Genomic DNA, 18,832 nt, shown 5'->3' with positions numbered 1-18,832 from the left:
GACAAAAATCTCCTGATGAACTCCATCCATAATCAGGGCGGAGAGAAACGCGTCGAGATAAAATAGGAATTAATGCCGACATGAAATTGACATGTTCCCAGAGCAAATTCTAGAATGACAGATAAGTGATTTGGAACTATTTATTCCATATTTTGATATTACAATCCCAGATGAATTGAGAGGGAGTTTTAGGGTACAGAAGGGATAGCCGCCGAGGAATGGGGGCACCAAAAAACTGAGGGTGTGCTCCATTGCCAGGTAGAGGAAAGTTTATTAGGGATATTTATTATACCCCCTGTACTATACAAGATATGGTCTATTGTCACCATTGGAGTATCTGTCTCTAGGTTGGGAGAGAAAAATTTGTTAATACGATTTTTGATCTAATTCAGTTGCTAAGTGCTTCCTATAATAGCAGCGAATCAGAGAGGGATCTTTATCATTGTATGCAGTTCCTTCTCTATGAGACATGATTTATGTGTTTATACAAATGTCTGCTATTTAGATTAGGATGTTCTTAAGTATATCAAATTGATAAGTGGTGGTGGTTATATATATATTTTGTCTATGAACCCTAAGTGATAATTTTCATGTGTGACCCCAATGACATAACACGCATTTAGTGAGGGTCAGAGAAGGGAGAGCCGCCGAGGAATGGGGGCATCGTTTACATTAGGATGTACTCCATTGACAGGCAGTGATATATTGAAATAGGGTGAGAGGAAAGGGAATATACTAAACCCCGCCCGTGCCCCCTCCATCTATACCTCCTAATCTGACGAGATATCTGTTGTTGACTTGGGTCTCAGAAATTATTATAAAAAGAGGTTCATGGTACTGGTTATGCTACCTTAAGATTTTTAGTCCACATTTGGTTATGTTTTTGTTGTGGTTTTTAAATGCATATGAATAAAAGAAAAAAATTTTAATAAGTGGTTAATTTCTGTCACAACACTTGTTAATCCTTACCTATTGCTTATACATATTCTCTGAAGAATTTGATAATGAGATGACTCTACTGACTCTGTCCTCTAATGATAATGAGATGACTCTGCTGACTCTGTCCTCTAATGATACTGAGATGACTCTGCTGACTCTGCCCTCTAATGATATTGAGATGACTCCACTGACTCTGCCCTCTAATGATAATGAGATAACTCTGCTGACTCTGTCCTCTAATGATACTGAGATGACTCTACTGACTCTGCCCTCTAATGATAATGAGATAACTCTGCTGACTCTGCCCTCTAATGATAATGAGATGACTCTGCTGACTCTGTCCTCTAATGATACTGAGATGACTCTACTGACTCTGCCCTCTAATGATAATGAGATAACTCTGCTGACTCTGTCCTCTAATGATATTGAGATGACTCTACTGACTCTGCCCTCTAATGATAATGAGATAACTCTGCTGACCCTGTCCTCTAATGATAATGAGATAACTCTGCTGACTCTGTCCTCTAATGATACTGAGATGACTCTGCTAACCCTGCCCTCTAATGATACTGAGATGACTCTGCTGACTCTGCCCTCTAATGATATTGAGATGACTCTACTGACTCTGCCCTCTAATGATAATGAGATGACTCTGCTGACCCTGTCCTCTAATGATACTGAGATGACTCTGCTGACCCTGTCCTCTAATGATACTGAGATGACTCTGCTGACCCTGCCCTCTAATGATAATGAGAACTCTGCTGACTCTGTCCTCTAATGATACTGAGATGACTCTGCTGACTCTGCCCTCTAATGATATTGAGATGACTCTGCTGACTGTCCTCTAATGATAATGAGATGACTCTGCTGACCCTGCCCTCTAATGATAATGAGATAACTCTGCTGACTCTGTCCTCTAATGATATTGAGATGACTCTGCTGACTCTGTCCTCTAATGATAATGAGATGACCCTGCCCTCTAATGATAATGAGATAACTCTGCTGACTCTGCCCTCTAATGATATTGAGATGACTCCACTGACTCTGCCCTCTAATGATATTGAGATAACTCTACTGACTCTGCCCTCTAATGATATTGAGATGACTCCACTGACTCTGCCCTCTAATGATAATGAGATAACTCTGCTGACTCTGTCCTCTAATGATACTGAGATGACTCTACTGACTCTGCCCTCTAATGATAATGAGATAACTCTGCTGACTCTGTCCTCTAATGATATTGAGATGACTCTACTGACTCTGCCCTCTAATGATAATGAGATAACTCTGCTGACCCTGTCCTCTAATGATAATGAGATAACTCTGCTGACTCTGTCCTCTAATGATACTGAGATGACTCTGCTGACCCTGCCCTCTAATGATACTGAGATGACTCTGCTGACTCTGCCCTCTAATGATATTGAGATGACTCTACTGACTCTGCCCTCTAATGATAATGAGATGGCTCTGCTGACCCTGTCCTCTAATGATACTGAGATGACTCTGCTGACCCTGCCCTCTAATGATACTGAGATGACTCTGCTGACCCTGCCCTCTAATGATAATGAGATAACTCTGCTGACTCTGTCCTCTAATGATACTGAGATGACTCTGCTGACTCTGCCCTCTAATGATATTGAGATGACTCTGCTGACTGTCCTCTAATGATAATGAGATGACTCTGCTGACCCTGCCCTCTAATGATAATGAGATAACTCTGCTGACTCTGTCCTCTAATGATATTGAGATGACTCTGCTGACTCTGCCCTCTAATGATATTGAGATGACTCCACTGACTCTGCCCTCTAATGATAATGAGATAACTCTGCTGACTCTGTCCTCTAATGATACTGAGATGACTCTACTGACTCTGCCCTCTAATGATAATGAGATAACTCTGCTGACTCTGTCCTCTAATGATATTGAGATGACTCTACTGACTCTGCCCTCTAATGATAATGAGATAACTCTGCTGACCCTGTCCTCTAATGATAATGAGATAACTCTGCTGACTCTGTCCTCTAATGATACTGAGATGACTCTGCTGACCCTGCCCTCTAATGATACTGAGATGACTCTGCTGACTCTGCCCTCTAATGATATTGAGATGACTCTACTGACTCTGCCCTCTAATGATAATGAGATGACTCTGCTGACCCTGTCCTCTAATGATACTGAGATGACTCTGCTGACCCTGCCCTCTAATGATACTGAGATGACTCTGCTGACTCTGCCCTCTAATGATATTGAGATGACTCTACTGACTCTGCCCTCTAATGATAATGAGATAACTCTGCTGACTCTGTCCTCTAATGATATTGAGATGACTCTACTGACTCTGCCCTCTAATGATAATGAGATAACTCTGCTGACCCTGTCCTCTAATGATAATGAGATAACTCTGCTGACTCTGCCCTCTAATGATAATGAGATGACTCTGCTGACTCTGCCCTCTAATGATAATGAGATGACTCTGCTGACCCTGTCCTCTAATGATAATGAGATAACTCTGCTGACCCTGTCCTCTAATGATAATGAGATAACTCTGCTGACCCTGTCCTCTAATGATAATGAGATGACTCTGCTGACCCTGTCCTCTAATGATAATGAGATAACTCTGCTGACCCTGTCCTCTAATGATAATGAGATGAGTCTACTGACTCTGTCCTCTAATGATAATGAGATGACTCTGCTGACTCTGCCCTCTAATGATAATGAGATGACTCTGCTGACTCTGCCCTCTAATGATAATGAGATGACTCTGCTGACCCTGTCCTCTAATGATAATGAGAGAACTCTGCTGACCCTGTCCTCTAATGATAATGAGATAACTCTGCTGACCCTGTCCTCTAATGATAATGAGATAACTCTGCTGACCCTGTCCTCTAATGATAATGAGATGACTCTGCTGACCCTGTCCTCTAATGATAATGAGATAACTCTGCTGACCCTGTCCTCTAATGATAATGAGATGAGTCTACTGACTCTGTCCTCTAATGATAATGAGATGACTCTGCTGACTCTGCCCTCTAATGATAATGAGATGACTCTGCTGACTCTGCCCTCTAATGATAATGAGATAACTCTGCTGACTCTGCCCTCTAATGATATTGAGATGACTCTACTGACTCTGCCCTCTAATGATAATGAGATGACTCTGCTGACTCTGCCCTCTAATGATAATGAGATAACTCTGCTGACTCTGCCCTCTAATGATAATGAGATGACTCTGCTGACTCTGCCCTCTAATGATAATGAGATAACTCTGCTGACTCTGCCCTCTAATGATAATGAGATGACTCTGCTGACTCTGCCCTCTAATGATAATGAGATGACTCTACTGACTCTGCCCTCTAATGATAATGAGATGACTCTACTGACTCTGTCCTCTAATGATATTGAGATGACTCTACTGACTCTGCCCTCTAATGATAATGAGATGACTCTACTGACTCTGTCCTCTAATGATAATGAGATGACTCTGCTGACTCTGCCCTCTAATGATGGATGAGATGACTCTACTGACACTGCCCTATAATGATAATGAGATGACTCTACTGACTCTGCCCTCTAATGATAATGAGATGAGTCTACTGACTCTGCCCTCTAATGATGGATGAGATGACTCTGCTGACTCTGCCCTCTAATGATGGATGAGATGACTCTACTGACACTGCCCTATAATGATAATGAGATGACTCTACTGACTCTGCCCTCTAATGATAATGAGATGAGTCTACTGACTCTGTCCTCTAATGATAATGAGATGACTCTGCTGACTCTGCCCTCTAATGATGGATGAGATGACTCTGATGACCCTATCCTCTAATGATAATGAGATGACTCTGCTGACCCTGCCCTCTAATGATAATGAGATGACTCTACTGACTCTGCCCTCTAATGATATTGAGATGACTCTACTGACTCTGCCCTCTAATGATAATGAGATGACTCTGCTGACTCTGCCCTCTAATGATAATGAGATGACTCTACTGACTCTGCCCTCTAATGATAATGAGATGACTCTACTGACTCTGCCCTCTAATGATAATGAGATGACTCTACTGACTCTGCCCTCTGTTGATAATGAGATGACTCTACTGACTCTGTCCTCTAATGATAATGAGATGACTCTGCTGACTCTGCCCTCTAATGATGGATGAGATGACTCTACTGACACTGCCCTATAATGATAATGAGATGACTCTACTGACTCTGCCCTCTAATGATAATGAGATGAGTCTACTGACTCTGCCCTCTAATGATGGATGAGATGACTCTGCTGACTCTGCCCTCTAATGATGGATGAGATGACTCTACTGACACTGCCCTATAATGATAATGAGATGACTCTACTGACTCTGCCCTCTAATGATAATGAGATGAGTCTACTGACTCTGTCCTCTAATGATAATGAGATGACTCTGCTGACTCTGCCCTCTAATGATGGATGAGATGACTCTGATGACCCTATCCTCTAATGATAATGAGATGACTCTGCTGACCCTGCCCTCTAATGATAATGAGATGACTCTACTGACTCTGCCCTCTAATGATATTGAGATGACTCTACTGACTCTGCCCTCTAATGATAATGAGATGACTCTGCTGACTCTGCCCTCTAATGATAATGAGATGACTCTACTGACTCTGCCCTCTAATGATAATGAGATGACTCTACTGACTCTGCCCTCTAATGATAATGAGATGACTCTACTGACTCTGCCCTCTAATGATAATGAGATGACTCTACTGACTCTGTCCTCTAATGATAATGAGATGACTCTGCTGACTCTGCCCTCTAATGATGGATGAGATGACTCTGATGACCCTATCCTCTAATGATAATGAGATGACTCTGCTGACCCTGTCCTCTAATGATAATGAGATGACTCTGTTGACCCTGTCCTCTAATGAAAATGAGATGACTCTGCTGATCCTGCCCTCTAATGATAATGAGATGACTCTGCTGACCCTGTCCTCTAATGATAATGAGATGACTCTGCTGACCCTGTCCTCTAATGATAATGAGATGACTCTGCTGATCCTGCACCCTAATGATAATGAGATGACTCTGCTGACCCTGTCCTCTAATGATAATGAGATGACTCTGCTGATCCTGCACTCTAATGATAATGAGATGACTCTGCTGACTCTGTCCTCTAATGATAATGAGATGACTCTACTGACCCTATCCTCTAATGATAATGAGATGACTCTGCTGACCCTGTCCTCTAATGATATTGAGATGACTCTGCTGACCCTGCCCTCTAATGATAATGAGATGATTCTGCTGACTCTACCCTCTAATGATGGATGAGATGACTTTGCTGACCCTGTCCTCTAATGATAATGAGAAGACTCTGCTGATCCTGCCCTATAATGATAATGAGATGACTCTACTGACCCTATCCTCTAATGATAATGAGATGACTCTGCTGACCCTATCCTCTAATGATAATGAGGTGACTCTGCTGACCCTATCCTCTAATGATAATGAGATGACTCTGCTGACCCTGCCATCTAATGATAATGAGGTGACTCTGCTGACCCTATCCTCTAATGATAATGAGGTGACTCTGCTGACCCTGCCATCTAATGATAATGAGATGACTCTGCTGACCCTGCCCTCTAATGATAATGAGGTGACTCTGCTGACCCTATCCTCTAATGATAATGAGATGACTCTGCTGACCCTATCCTCTAATGGTAATGAGGTGACTAGATGTAGCAATGACTGGAATGCCTCTGCTCGTGGACAGCTCACGTTCCTCTTACCCCACAGGTGGCCTATGATATGGAGGATTTCTACCACTCTATCCCGTGGCTGGAGGAAGCAGTCAGTAAATTTCGGGATTCCTATGGCAGCTGCTTCACTGAGGACCAGGGCTCCCTGGAAGACGCATTGGATTATTTAGCCTTTTCCTACTACAAGGTACTTCACATCAGTGACTGCTGCTTGTTCTCTCTCTTTTACTCTCTGTTGTCACCCATGCGATTGTTTTATAATAATCAGATACAGAATAAAGTACAAGAGAAATTTCTCAATTCTTGTTCCTTACAAGCGAAATATTAGAATTCCCCGACCGAGTCCGTCCTCCGCAGTCTCCGGCTCACATTAGTCTCAGATTTGCCTGATTTCATTTCCATCCTGAGGTCGAGGAATAAACCCCGAAATCTGAGTAATGAGGAACAGAAACCGCCACAGCAGGAATGTAATGTATGTACACAGTGACTGCACCAGCAGAATAGTGAGTGCAGCTCTGCAGTATAATACAGGAGGTAACTCAGGATCAGTAATGTATGTACACAGTGACTGCACCAGCAGAATAGTGAGTGCAGCTCTGGAGTATAATACAGGAGGTAACTCAGGATCAGTAATGTAATGTATGTACACAGTGACTGCACCAGCAGAATAGAGAGTGCAGCTCGGGAGTATAATACAGGATGTAACTCAGGGTCAGTAATGTATGTACACTGTGACTGCACCAGCAGAATAGTGAGTGCAGCTCTGGAGTATAATACAGGAGGTAACTCCGGATCAGTAATGTAATGTATGTACACAGTGACTGCACCAGCAGAATAGTGAGTGCAGCTCTGGAGTATAATACAGGAGGTAACTCAGGATCAGTAATGTAATGTATGTACACAGTGACTGCACCAGCAGAATAGTGAGTGCAGCTCTGGAGTATAATACAGGAGGTAACTCAGGATCAGTAATGTAATGTATGTACACAGTGACTGCACCAGCAGAATAGAGAGTGCAGCTCTGGAGTATAATACAGGAGGTATCTCCGTATCAGTAATGTAATGTATGTACACAGTGACTGCACCAGCAGAATAGTGAGTGCAGCTCTGGAGTATAATACAGGAGGTAACTCCGGATCAGTAATGTAATGTATGTACACAGTGACTGCACCAGCAGAATAGTGAGTGCAGCTCTGGAGTATAATACAGGAGGTAACATAGGATCAGTAATGTAGGTACACAGTGACTGCACCAGCAGAATAGAGAGTGCAGCTCTGGAGTATAATACAGGAGGTAACTCAGGATCAGTAATGCAATGTATGTACACAGTGACTGCACCAGCAGAATAGTGAGTGCAGCTCTGGAGTATAATACAGGAGGTAACTCAGGATCAGTAATGTAATGTATGTACACAGTGACTGCACCAGCAGAATAGAGAGTGCAGCTCTGGAGTATAATACAGGAGGTAACTCAGGATCAGTAATGTATGTACACAGTGACTGCACCAGCAGAATAGTGAGTGCAGCTCTGGAGTATAATACAGGAGGTAACTCAGGATCAGTAATGTAATGTATGTACACAGTGACTGCACCAGCAGAATAGTGAGTGCAGCTCTGGAGTATAATATAGGAGGCAACTCAGGATCAGTAATGTAATGTATGTACACAGTGACTGCACCAGCAGAATAGTGAGTGCAGCTCTGGAGTATAATACAGGAGGTAACTCAGGATCAGTAATGTAATGTATATACACAGTGACTGCACCAGCAGAATAGTGAGTGCAGCTCTGGAGTATAATATAGGAGGCAACTCAGGATCAGTAATGTAATGTATGTACACAGTGACTGCACCAGCAGAATAGTGAGTGCAGCTCTGGAGTATAATACAGGAGGTAACTCAGGATCAGTAATGTAATGTATGTACACAGTGACTGCACCAGCAGAATAGTGAGTGCAGCTCTGGAGTATAATATAGGAGGCAACTCAGGATCAGTAATGTAATGTATGTACACAGTGACTGCACCAGCAGAATAGTGAGTGCAGCTCTGGAGTATAATACAGGAGGTAACTCAGGATCAGTAATGTAATGTATATACACAGTGACTGCACCAGCAGAATAGTGAGTGCAGCTCTGGAGTATAATATAGGAGGCAACTCAGGATCAGTAATGTAATGTATGTACACAGTGACTGCACCAGCAGAATAGTGAGTGCAGCTCTGGGGTATAATACAGGAGGAAACTCAGGATCAGTAATGTATGTACACAGTGACTGCCCCAGCAGAATAGTGAGTGCAGCTCTGGAGTATAATACAGGAGGTAACTCAGGATCAGTAATGCAATGTATGTACACAGTGACTGCACCAGCAGAATAGTGAGTGCAGCTCTGGAGTATAATACAGGAGGTAACTCAGGATCAGTAATGTATGTACACAGTGACTGCACCAGCAGAATAGTGAGTGCAGCTCTGGAGTATAATACAGGAGGTAACTCAGGATCAGTAATGTAATGTATATACACAGTGACTGCACCAGCAGAATAGTGAGTGCAGCTCCAGAGTATAATACAGGAGGTATCTCAGGATCAGTAATGTATGTACACAGTGACTGCAGCAGCAGAATAGTGAGTGCAGCTCTGGAGTATAATACAGGAGGTAACTCAGGATCAGTAATGTAATGTATGTACACAGTGACTGCAGCAGCAGAATAGTGAGTGCAGCTCTGGAGTATAATACAGACGGGTACTCGGGACCATCAGAGTAGCTTGTCAGTGACCTGTTTGTGTAGATATATTTTCGCTTCTCAGTAATTCTTATATCTTCTATATGTGACGTTGTAGCCCCCGCTCCTGAATTGTTACATTGCGGGGCACATTGGTGTCTCTATATACACTGGGTGATGGGCGCTGTGTGATTGGGGATTTGCGTTTTTTGCCTTCATGGCGGCACAATGCCAGAGCTCGCTGTATCCTCTGTTCCCCCCCCCCCCCTTCATATGATGGGGGCTGCTCGGTGATTTATTATATTGGCGAGATCCTGGGAATTGGGGGAATTCTTGGTCATAAAGCGGGGGGGGGGGGATCTGCTACATATGGAGAAATAATCTAGAAGAAGTTATTAACCCTTTCTGTTCCAGCATACTTTTGCATCGGGTCACATTTCAGTTTTTGCTTTCAAGCAATGTGTTGTATTTAAAGGGCCAGAGACCTTAATATTCAGAGCTTATAAAGTGCTGCGGCAGTATCAGAGGATGGGCTGATAGATGTTACATGGGATGTACAGTAATGATCAGGAGGGGCAGAGAGTATATTCTTCTGTATACAGCACCGCCATATGAGGTCCATGCTACGCTCCTGAGACCCTCCCCATTCACCTACACACTCCATTATAGAAGAGTACAGCCTGGGCTGGGAGAGGACGTAGCCCTTCACCACCGGGGACAGTACATCTGTATACTACTGTGAATATTTCCTTTATCACCCACCATTATGGTGATAATATATAAGCACTGAATGTCAGTATTATGTGTGCACTATATGGAAGGATTTTTTTTATCCTTTATTTGAGTTTTTTGCATTGATATTATGTGTATAGCTGCATATTTTGGTAGAATAGCCGTACTATGTATTATACTATATGTTGATAATAAGTAGTAAGTGTATGGTACTATTATGTGGGCACTATATAGTAATGATATTTTTACATTAAATGTATTACTTGGGCTTTAAATTATGGCAGTATTGTTTGTAGGTATTATGTAGCACTGGATGGCGGTATTGTCTGTAGGTATTATGTAGCACTGGATAGCGGTATTGTCTGTAGGTATTTAGCACTGGATGGCGGTATTGTCTGTAGGTATTATTTAGCACTGGATGGCAGTGTTGTTTGTAGGTATTATTTAGCACTGGATGACGTTATTGTTTGTAGGTATTATTCAGCATTGGGTGGCGGTATTGTGTTGGGGTATTTTTCAGCACTGGATGGCAGTATTGTGTTGGGGTATTATTCAGCATTGGGTGGCAGTATTGTGTTGGGGTATTATTCAGCATTGGGTGGCAGTATTGTGTTGGGATATTATTCAGCATTGGGTGGCAGTATTGTGTTGGGGTATTATTCAGCATTGGGTGGCAGTATTGTGTTGTGGTATTATTCAGCATTGGATGGCAGTATTGTGTTGGGGTATTATTCAGCACTGGATGGCAGTATTGTGTTGAGGTATTATTTGACATTGGTGGCAGTATTGTATTGGGGTATTATTTGGCACTGTATGGCGATATTATGAGCAGTTATTGGATTTTCTGTTATAGGGGATGGGGTTTAGACCCCAGTTCGGAGTTCGGGGAGGGGGAGGGGGTGGTAAGAGCCAGTATCAGATAAGAAGCCTCACTGTAACATCGGCCTTTTGGATGTTCTCCAGGACACAAGGGGATGACGGAGGGTTTGTCTGTCAGGTGTGTGGCGGTATTATTGACAATCTGCTCTTCTTCCAGGCGGGGAATGTGTCTCGGGCGTTACATCTCTCCAGGGAGTGTCTGCGGTACGGTACGTGACCCATCCATCATCTCTCTGCACCGTCTGCCCTCCACATTACCATCAATCCAGAAAAGATCAAATACATCTGTACATGGAAACCGTCAGCAAGTAGGACCGATGCTATGAACAGATGTCGGCCAGACTCTATTCTAAATATAGATACAATGCCAGTATCTGTGACCATCCCTGAAAGCAGCGCCCCTCCTGGTCACATGGGGTACTGCAATCTGTTCTGTTCTCCTTCAGATCCTTATAACATGAGGCTCGCGCTGAATGTCGCCAAGTACGAAAAGATCCTAGATGAGACCCCGGGGAGAGAAAGTGCGGAAAAGCCAAATCTCCAGAGGCCGAACGTCACCCACCTGACGACACGGGCGCTGTACGAGGGGCTGTGCCAGACGCTGGGGACCCAGGTATAAACCAGGAGATACCGGACTGCCAGCGATGTCACAAGTCCATACAGGATCTATAAAGAATATAATACCGCCATATACCGGTACATCCTGTGTAAGATCTATAGACTGTGATACCGCCATATACATCCTGTACAAGATCTATAGACTGCAATACCGCCATATGCATCCTGTACAAGATCTATAGACTATAATACCGCCATATACATCCTGTACAAGATCTATAAATGGAAATACCGCCATATACATCCTGTACAACATCTATAGACTGTAATACCGCCATATACATCCTGTACAAGATCTATAGACTGTAATACCGCCATATGCATCCTGTACAAGATCAATAGACTGTAATACCGCCATATACATCCTGTACAAGATCTATAGACAGTAATACCGCCATATACATCCTGTACAAGATCTATAAATGGAAATACCGCCATATACATCCTGTACAAGATCTATAGACTGTAATACCGCCATATACATCCTGTACAAGATCTATAGACTGTAATACCGCCATATGCATCCTGTACAAGATCAATAGACTGTAATACCGCCATATACATCCTGTACAAGATCTATAGACAGTAATACCGCCATATACATCCTGTACAAGATCTATAAATGGAAATACCGCCATATACATCCTGTACAAGATCTATACACTGTAATACCGCCATATACATCCTGTACAAGATCTAAAAACTGTAATACTACCATATACATCCTGTACAAGATCTATAAACTGTAATACTACCATATACATCCTGTACAAGATCTATAGACTGTAATACCGCCATATATATCCTGTACAAGATCTATAGACTGTAATACCGCCATATACATCCTGTACAAGATCTATAGACTGTAATACCACCATATATATCCTGTACAAGATCTATAGACTGTAATACCACCATATACACAAGATCTATAGACTGTAATACCGCCATATACATCCTGTACAAGATCTATAGACTGTAATACCACCATATACATCCTGTACAAGATCTACAGACTATAATACCGCCATATACATCCTGTACAAGATCTATAGACTGTAATACCGCCATATACATCCTGTACAAGATCTATAGACTGTAATACCACCATATACATCCTGTACAAGATCTACAGACTATAATACCGCCATATACATCCTGTACAAGATCTATAGACTGTAATACCGCCATATACATCCTGTACAAGATCTATAATCGGAAATACTACCATATACATCCTGTACAAGATCTATAAACGGAAATACCGCCATATACATCCTGTACAAGATCTATAGACTGTAATACCGCCATATACATCCTGTACAAAATCTATAGACAGGCCCTGTGCGCACACTGCGGTTTTCACGGCAGAAAAGTTGCGGTTTTTTGTTCATAATCTTGCTGCAATCCTTCCCCAGCAAAACCTATGGGGAAAAAAAATGGTGTGTGCACGTTGTGTTTATTTTTCCCCTACAGGGTTTCCTGCAGAATGTCTGCAGCAGAAAGAATGTGCAGTCACTTCTTTTCCGCAGGTACCTGTGGTTTTTGCCATAGAAGTGATAAAAAAAAACACAGGTACGAACCCGTGGCAAAACCGTGGGTGCATTATTATCGCGGTTTTCGATGCAGGTGCGGTATTATCGCGGTTTTCGCTGCGGGTGCGGTATTATCGCAGTTTTTGCCACAGGTGCGTTATTATCGCAGTTTTCGCTGCGGGTGCGGTATTATCACGGTTTTCGCTGCGGGTGCGGTATTATCGCAGTTTTTGCCACAGGTGCGTTATTATCGCGGTTTTCGCTGCGGGTGCGGTATTATCGCAGTTTTTGCCACAGGTGCGTTATTATCGCGTTTTTTGCCTTGATATCGGGGGTTCCTCCGTCCGTCACTCATTGTCCTCTCTCTGCCTCCTCTCAGCCTCTTCACCATGAGGACCCAGGACTCGTGTGCACATACGACACAAACCTCAGCCCGTACCTCCTCCTCCAGCCCCTGAAGAAGGAGCCGCTGAGCCGCACCCCATACATCGTCCTCTACCACGACTTCATCAGCGACTATGAGGCCAAGAAAATCAAGGACCTTGCTTCTCCATGGGTGAGAGGAAGCTCCAGACATTGCCAACCTGTCCTATAGTGAGCAGTAACCCAATACTTACTAGACACACTGCAGCGGACATTACATTACTGATCCTGTACTAATCCTGTATTATACTCCAGAGCTGCACTCACTATTCTGCTGGTGCAGTCACTGTGCACATACATTACATTACTGATCCTGAGTTACCTCCTGTATTATACTGCAGAGCTGCACTCACTATTCTGCTGGTGCCGTCACTGTGTACATACATTACTGATCCTGAGTTACCTCCTGTATTATACTCCAGAGCTGCACTCACTATTCTGCTGGTGCAGTCACTGTGCACATACATTACATTACTGATCCTGAGTTACCTCCTGTATTATACTGCAGAGCTGCACTCACTATTCTGCTGGTGCCGTCACTGTACATACATTACTGATCCTGAGTTACCTCCTGTATTATACTCCAGAGCTGCACTCACTATTCTGCTGGTGCAGTCACTGTGTACATACATTACATTACTGATCCTGAGTTACCTCCTGTATTATACTCCAGAGCTGCACTCACTATTCTGCTGGTGCAGTCACTGTGTACATACATTACATTACTGATCCTGAGTTACCACCTGTATTATACTCCAGAGCTGCACTCACTGTGTACATACATTACATTACTGATCCTGAGTTACCTTCTGTATTATACTCCAGAGCTGCACTCACTATTCTGCTCGTGCAGTCACTGTGTACATACATTACATTACTGATCCTGAGTTACCTCCTGTATTATACTCCAGAGCTGCACTCACTATTCTGCTGGTGCAGTCACTGTATACATACATTACATTACTGATCCTGAGTTACCTCCTGTATTATACTCCAGAGCTGCACTCACTATTCTGCTGGTGCAGTCACTGTGTACATACATTACATTACTGATCCTGAGTTACCTCCTGTATTATACTCCAGAGCTGCACTCACTATTCTGCTGGTGCAGTCACTGTGTACATACATTACTGATCCGGAGTTACCTCCTGTATTATACTCCGGAGCTGCACTCACTATTCTGCTGCTGCAGTCACTGTGTACATACATTACATTACTGATCCTGTACTGATCCTGAGTTACCTCCTGTATTATACTCCACAGCTGCACTCACTATTCTGCTGGTGCAGTCACTGTACATACATTACATTACTGATCCTGAGTTACCCCCTGTATTATACTCCACAGCTGCACTCACTATTCTGCTGGTGCAGTCACTGTGTACATACATTACATTACTGACCCTGAGTTACCTCCTGTATTATTGTATACTCCAGAGCTGCACTCACTATTCTGCTGGTGCAGTCACTGTGCACATACATTACATTACTGATCCTGAGTTACCTCCTGTATTATACTCCAGAGCTGCACTCACTATTCTGCTGGTGCAGTCACTGTGTACATACATTACATTACTGATCCTGAGTTACCTCCTGTATTATACTCCAGAGCTGCACTCACTATTCTGCTGGTGCAGTCACTGTGCACATACATTACATTACTGATCCTGAGTTACCTCCTGTATAATACTCCAGAGCTGCACTCACTATTCTGCTGGTGCAGTCACTGTGTACATACATTACATTACTGATCCTGCATTATACTCCGGAGCTGCGCTCTGGCCTCTTTCTTGTGATGCACTGTATAGATGATGTACGTGTGATGTTTCTTCGGCAGACACCTCCTCTCTTTATGAGCTCATTCTCCATCACACATTGGCGGTTGCGGCTGGATCTCGGTGATGACGGTTGTTTTTCCTGCTGCTCATAGATCTGGCGGTGACCCCAGAGAGCGAGGAGAGAATAGAGATCTGCAGCCTATAAAGCCCCCGATACACAGAGACGTGACACGGGGGGGGTCTCTCAGGGGTCTGGGAAAGCTGGGGATGGGGGGAATTATGCAGGAGCTTTATTGTGGTGTAATTTATTTTGGGGTCTTTTACCACAATTTTGCGCCTCGTCCTCTCCAGCTCCAGCGCTCGGTTGTGGCCTCCGGGGTCCGGCAGACGCAGGCGGAGTACAGGATCAGCAAAAGGTAACCAGCCCCTCCGGGGTCTCTGCCAGGAAGAGCTGTAGAGGGTATGAGAAATCCCCAATTCCCAGCACCAGAGGAATATATTCAGGGTATACGGATCTCACTGTCCATATACCAGCCGCAGTTACCCCATAACAATGCCAGTCACAGGGGGTCTCATAAGTGTGCCAAAAAGAGTGTCCATAAGACCCCATTCATAAAGACCACTTATCAGTGGCAGTGCTGGAGTTCACATAACAGTGCCCAAGCCGTTCCCCATAACAGTGCCCAAGCCGTTCCCCATAACAGTGCCCAAGCCGTTCCCCATAACAGTGCCCAAGCCGTTACCCATAACAGTGCCCAAGCCGTTCTCCATAACAGTGCCCAAGCCGTTCCCCTATAACAGTGCCCAAGCCGTTCCCCTATAACAGTGCCCAAGCCGTTCCCCATAACAGTGCCCAAGCCGTTCCCCTATAACAGTGCCCAAGCCGTTCCCCTATAACAGTGCCCAAGCCGTTCCCCATAACAGTGCCCAAGCCGTTCCCCATAACAGTGCCCAAGCCGTTCCCCTATAACAGTGCCCAAGCCGTTCTCCATAACAGTGCCCAAGCCGTTCCCCTATAACAGTGCCCAAGCCGTTCCCCATAACAGTGCCCAAGCCGTTCCCCATAACAGTGCCCAAGCCGTTCCCCTATAACAGTGCCCAAGCCGTTCCCCTATAACAGTGCCCAAGCCATTCCCCATAACAGTGCCCAAGCCGTTCCCCATAACAGTGCCCAAGCCGTTCCCCTATAACAGTGCCCAAGCCGTTCCCCATAACAGTGCCCAAGCCGTTCTCCATAACAGTGCCCAAGCCGTTCCCCTATAACAGTGCCCAAGCCGTTCCCCTATAACAGTGCCCAAGCCGTTCCCCTATAACAGTGCCCAAGCCGTTCCCCATAACAGTGCCCAAGCCGTTCCCCTATAACAGTGCCCAAGCCGTTCCCCTATAACAGTGCCCAAGCCGTTCCCCATAACAGTGCCCAAGCCGTTCCCCATAACAGTGCCCAAGCCGTTCCCCTATAACAGTGCCCAAGCCGTTCCCCTATAACAGTGCCCAAGCCGTTCCCCATAACAGTGACCAAGCCGTTCCCCATAACAGTGCCCAAGCCGTTCCCCATAACAGTGACCAAGCCGTTCCCCATAACAGTGACCAAGCCGTTCCCCTATAACAGTGCCCAAGCCGTTCTCCATAACAGTGCCCAAGCCGTTCCCCATAACAGTGACCAAGCCGTTCCCCATAACAGTGACCAAGCCGTTCCCCATAACAGTGCCCAAGCCGTTCCCCATAACAGTGCCCAAGCCGTTCCCCATAACAGTGACCAAGCCGTTCCCCATAACAGTGACCAAGCCGTTCCCCATAACAGTGACCAAGCCGTTCTCCATAACAGTGCCCAAGCCGTTCCCCATAACAGTGACCAAGCCGTTCTCCATAACAGTGCCCAAGCCGTTCCCCATAACAGTGCCCAAGCCGTTCCCCATAACAGTGCCCAAGCCGTTCCCCATAACAGTGCCCAAGCCGTTCCCCATAACAGTGCCCAAGCCGTTCCCCATAACAGTGCCCAAGCCGTTCCCCATAACAGTGCCCAAGCCGTTCCCCATAACAGTGCCCAAGCCGTTCCCCATAACAGTGCCCAAGCCGTTCCCCATAACAGTGCCCAAGCCGTTCTCCATAACAGTGACCAAGCTGTTCCCCATAACAGTGACCAAGCCGTTCCCCATAACAGTGACCAAGCCGTTCTCCATAACAGTGACCAAGCCGTTCTCCTTAACAGTGCCCAAGCCGTTCCCCATAACAGTGCCCAAGCTGTTCCCCTATAACAGTGCCCAAGCCGTTCCCCATAACAGTGACCAAGCCGTTCCCCATAACAGTGACCAAGCCGTTCTCCATAACAGTGACCAAGCTGTTCCCCATAACAGTGACCAAGCCGTTCTCCATAACAGTGCCCAAGCCGTTCTCCATAACAGTGCCCAATCCGTTCTCCATAACAGTGCCCAAGCCGTTCCCCATAACAGTGACCAAGCCGTTCTCCATAACAGTGCCCAAGCCGTTCCCCATAACAGTGCCCAAGCCGTTCCCCATAACAGTGCCCAAGCCGTTCTCCATAACAGTGCCTAAGCCGTTCCCCATAACAGTGCCCAAGCCGTTCTCCATAACAGTACCCAAGCCGTTCTCCATAACAGTGCCCAAGCCGTTCCCCATAACAGTAACCAAGCCGTTCTCCATAACAGTGCCCAAGCCGTTCCCCATAACAGTGACCAAGCCGTTCCCCATAACAGTGCCCAAGCCGTTCTCCATAACAGTGCCCAAGCCGTTCTCCATAACAATGCCCAAGCCGTTCCCCATAACAGTGCCCAAACCGTTCTCCATAACAGTGCCCAAGCCGTTCCCCATAACAGTGCCCAAACCGTTCTCCATAACAGTGCCCAAGCCGTTCCCCATAACAGTGCCCAAGCCGTTCTCCATAACAGTGCCCAAGCCGTTCTCCATAACAGTGCCCAAGCCGTTCCCCATAACAGTGCCCAAACCGTTCTCCATAACAGTGCCCAAGCCGTTCCCATAACAGTGCCCAAACCGTTCCCATAACAGTGCCCAAGCCGTTCTCCATAACAGTGACCAAGCCGTTCTCCATAACAGTGACCAAGCCGTTCCTCATAACAGTGCCCAAACCGTTCTCCATAACAGTGCCCAAGCGGTACCCATAACAGTACCCAAGCCGTTCCCCATAACAGTGCCCAAGCCGTTCCCCATAACAGTGACCAAACCGTTCTCCATAACAGTGACCAAGCCGTTCTCCATAACAGTGACCAAGCCGTTCTCCATAACAGTGCTCAAACCGTTCCCCATAACAGTGACCAAGCCGTTCCCCATAACAGTGCCCAAGCCGTTCCCCATAACAGTGCCCAAGCCGTTCTCCATAACAGTGACCAAGCCGTTCCCCATAACAGTGCCCAAGCCGTTCCCCATAACAGTGCTCAAACCGTTCCCCATAACAGTGACCAAGCCGTTCCCCATAACAGTGCTCAAACC

The 18,832-nt window shown here is 45.2% G+C and overlaps 1 protein-coding gene across 1 annotated transcript in view; it reads left to right on the top strand.

The window, feature by feature from the left end:
- Positions 1-18,832, top strand: part of P4HA3 (prolyl 4-hydroxylase subunit alpha 3) — a 170,396-nt gene that overhangs the window by 139,040 nt on the left and 12,524 nt on the right. Inside the window, exons 4-8 of the mRNA XM_075334745.1 lie at positions 6,725-6,874; positions 11,172-11,223; positions 11,461-11,627; positions 13,547-13,723; positions 15,719-15,783. Coding sequence (XP_075190860.1) covers positions 6,725-6,874; positions 11,172-11,223; positions 11,461-11,627; positions 13,547-13,723; positions 15,719-15,783 — 611 coding nt within the window. The remainder of the gene's footprint in view (positions 1-6,724; positions 6,875-11,171; positions 11,224-11,460; positions 11,628-13,546; positions 13,724-15,718; positions 15,784-18,832) is intronic.

This window comes from Anomaloglossus baeobatrachus, chromosome 2 (genome assembly GCF_048569485.1).
Source record: "Anomaloglossus baeobatrachus isolate aAnoBae1 chromosome 2, aAnoBae1.hap1, whole genome shotgun sequence".
Lineage (NCBI taxonomy): Eukaryota > Metazoa > Chordata > Amphibia > Anura > Aromobatidae > Anomaloglossus > Anomaloglossus baeobatrachus.
Note: the sequence above shows the minus strand (reverse complement) of the source record. Positions and strands in the feature narration are given on the sequence as shown.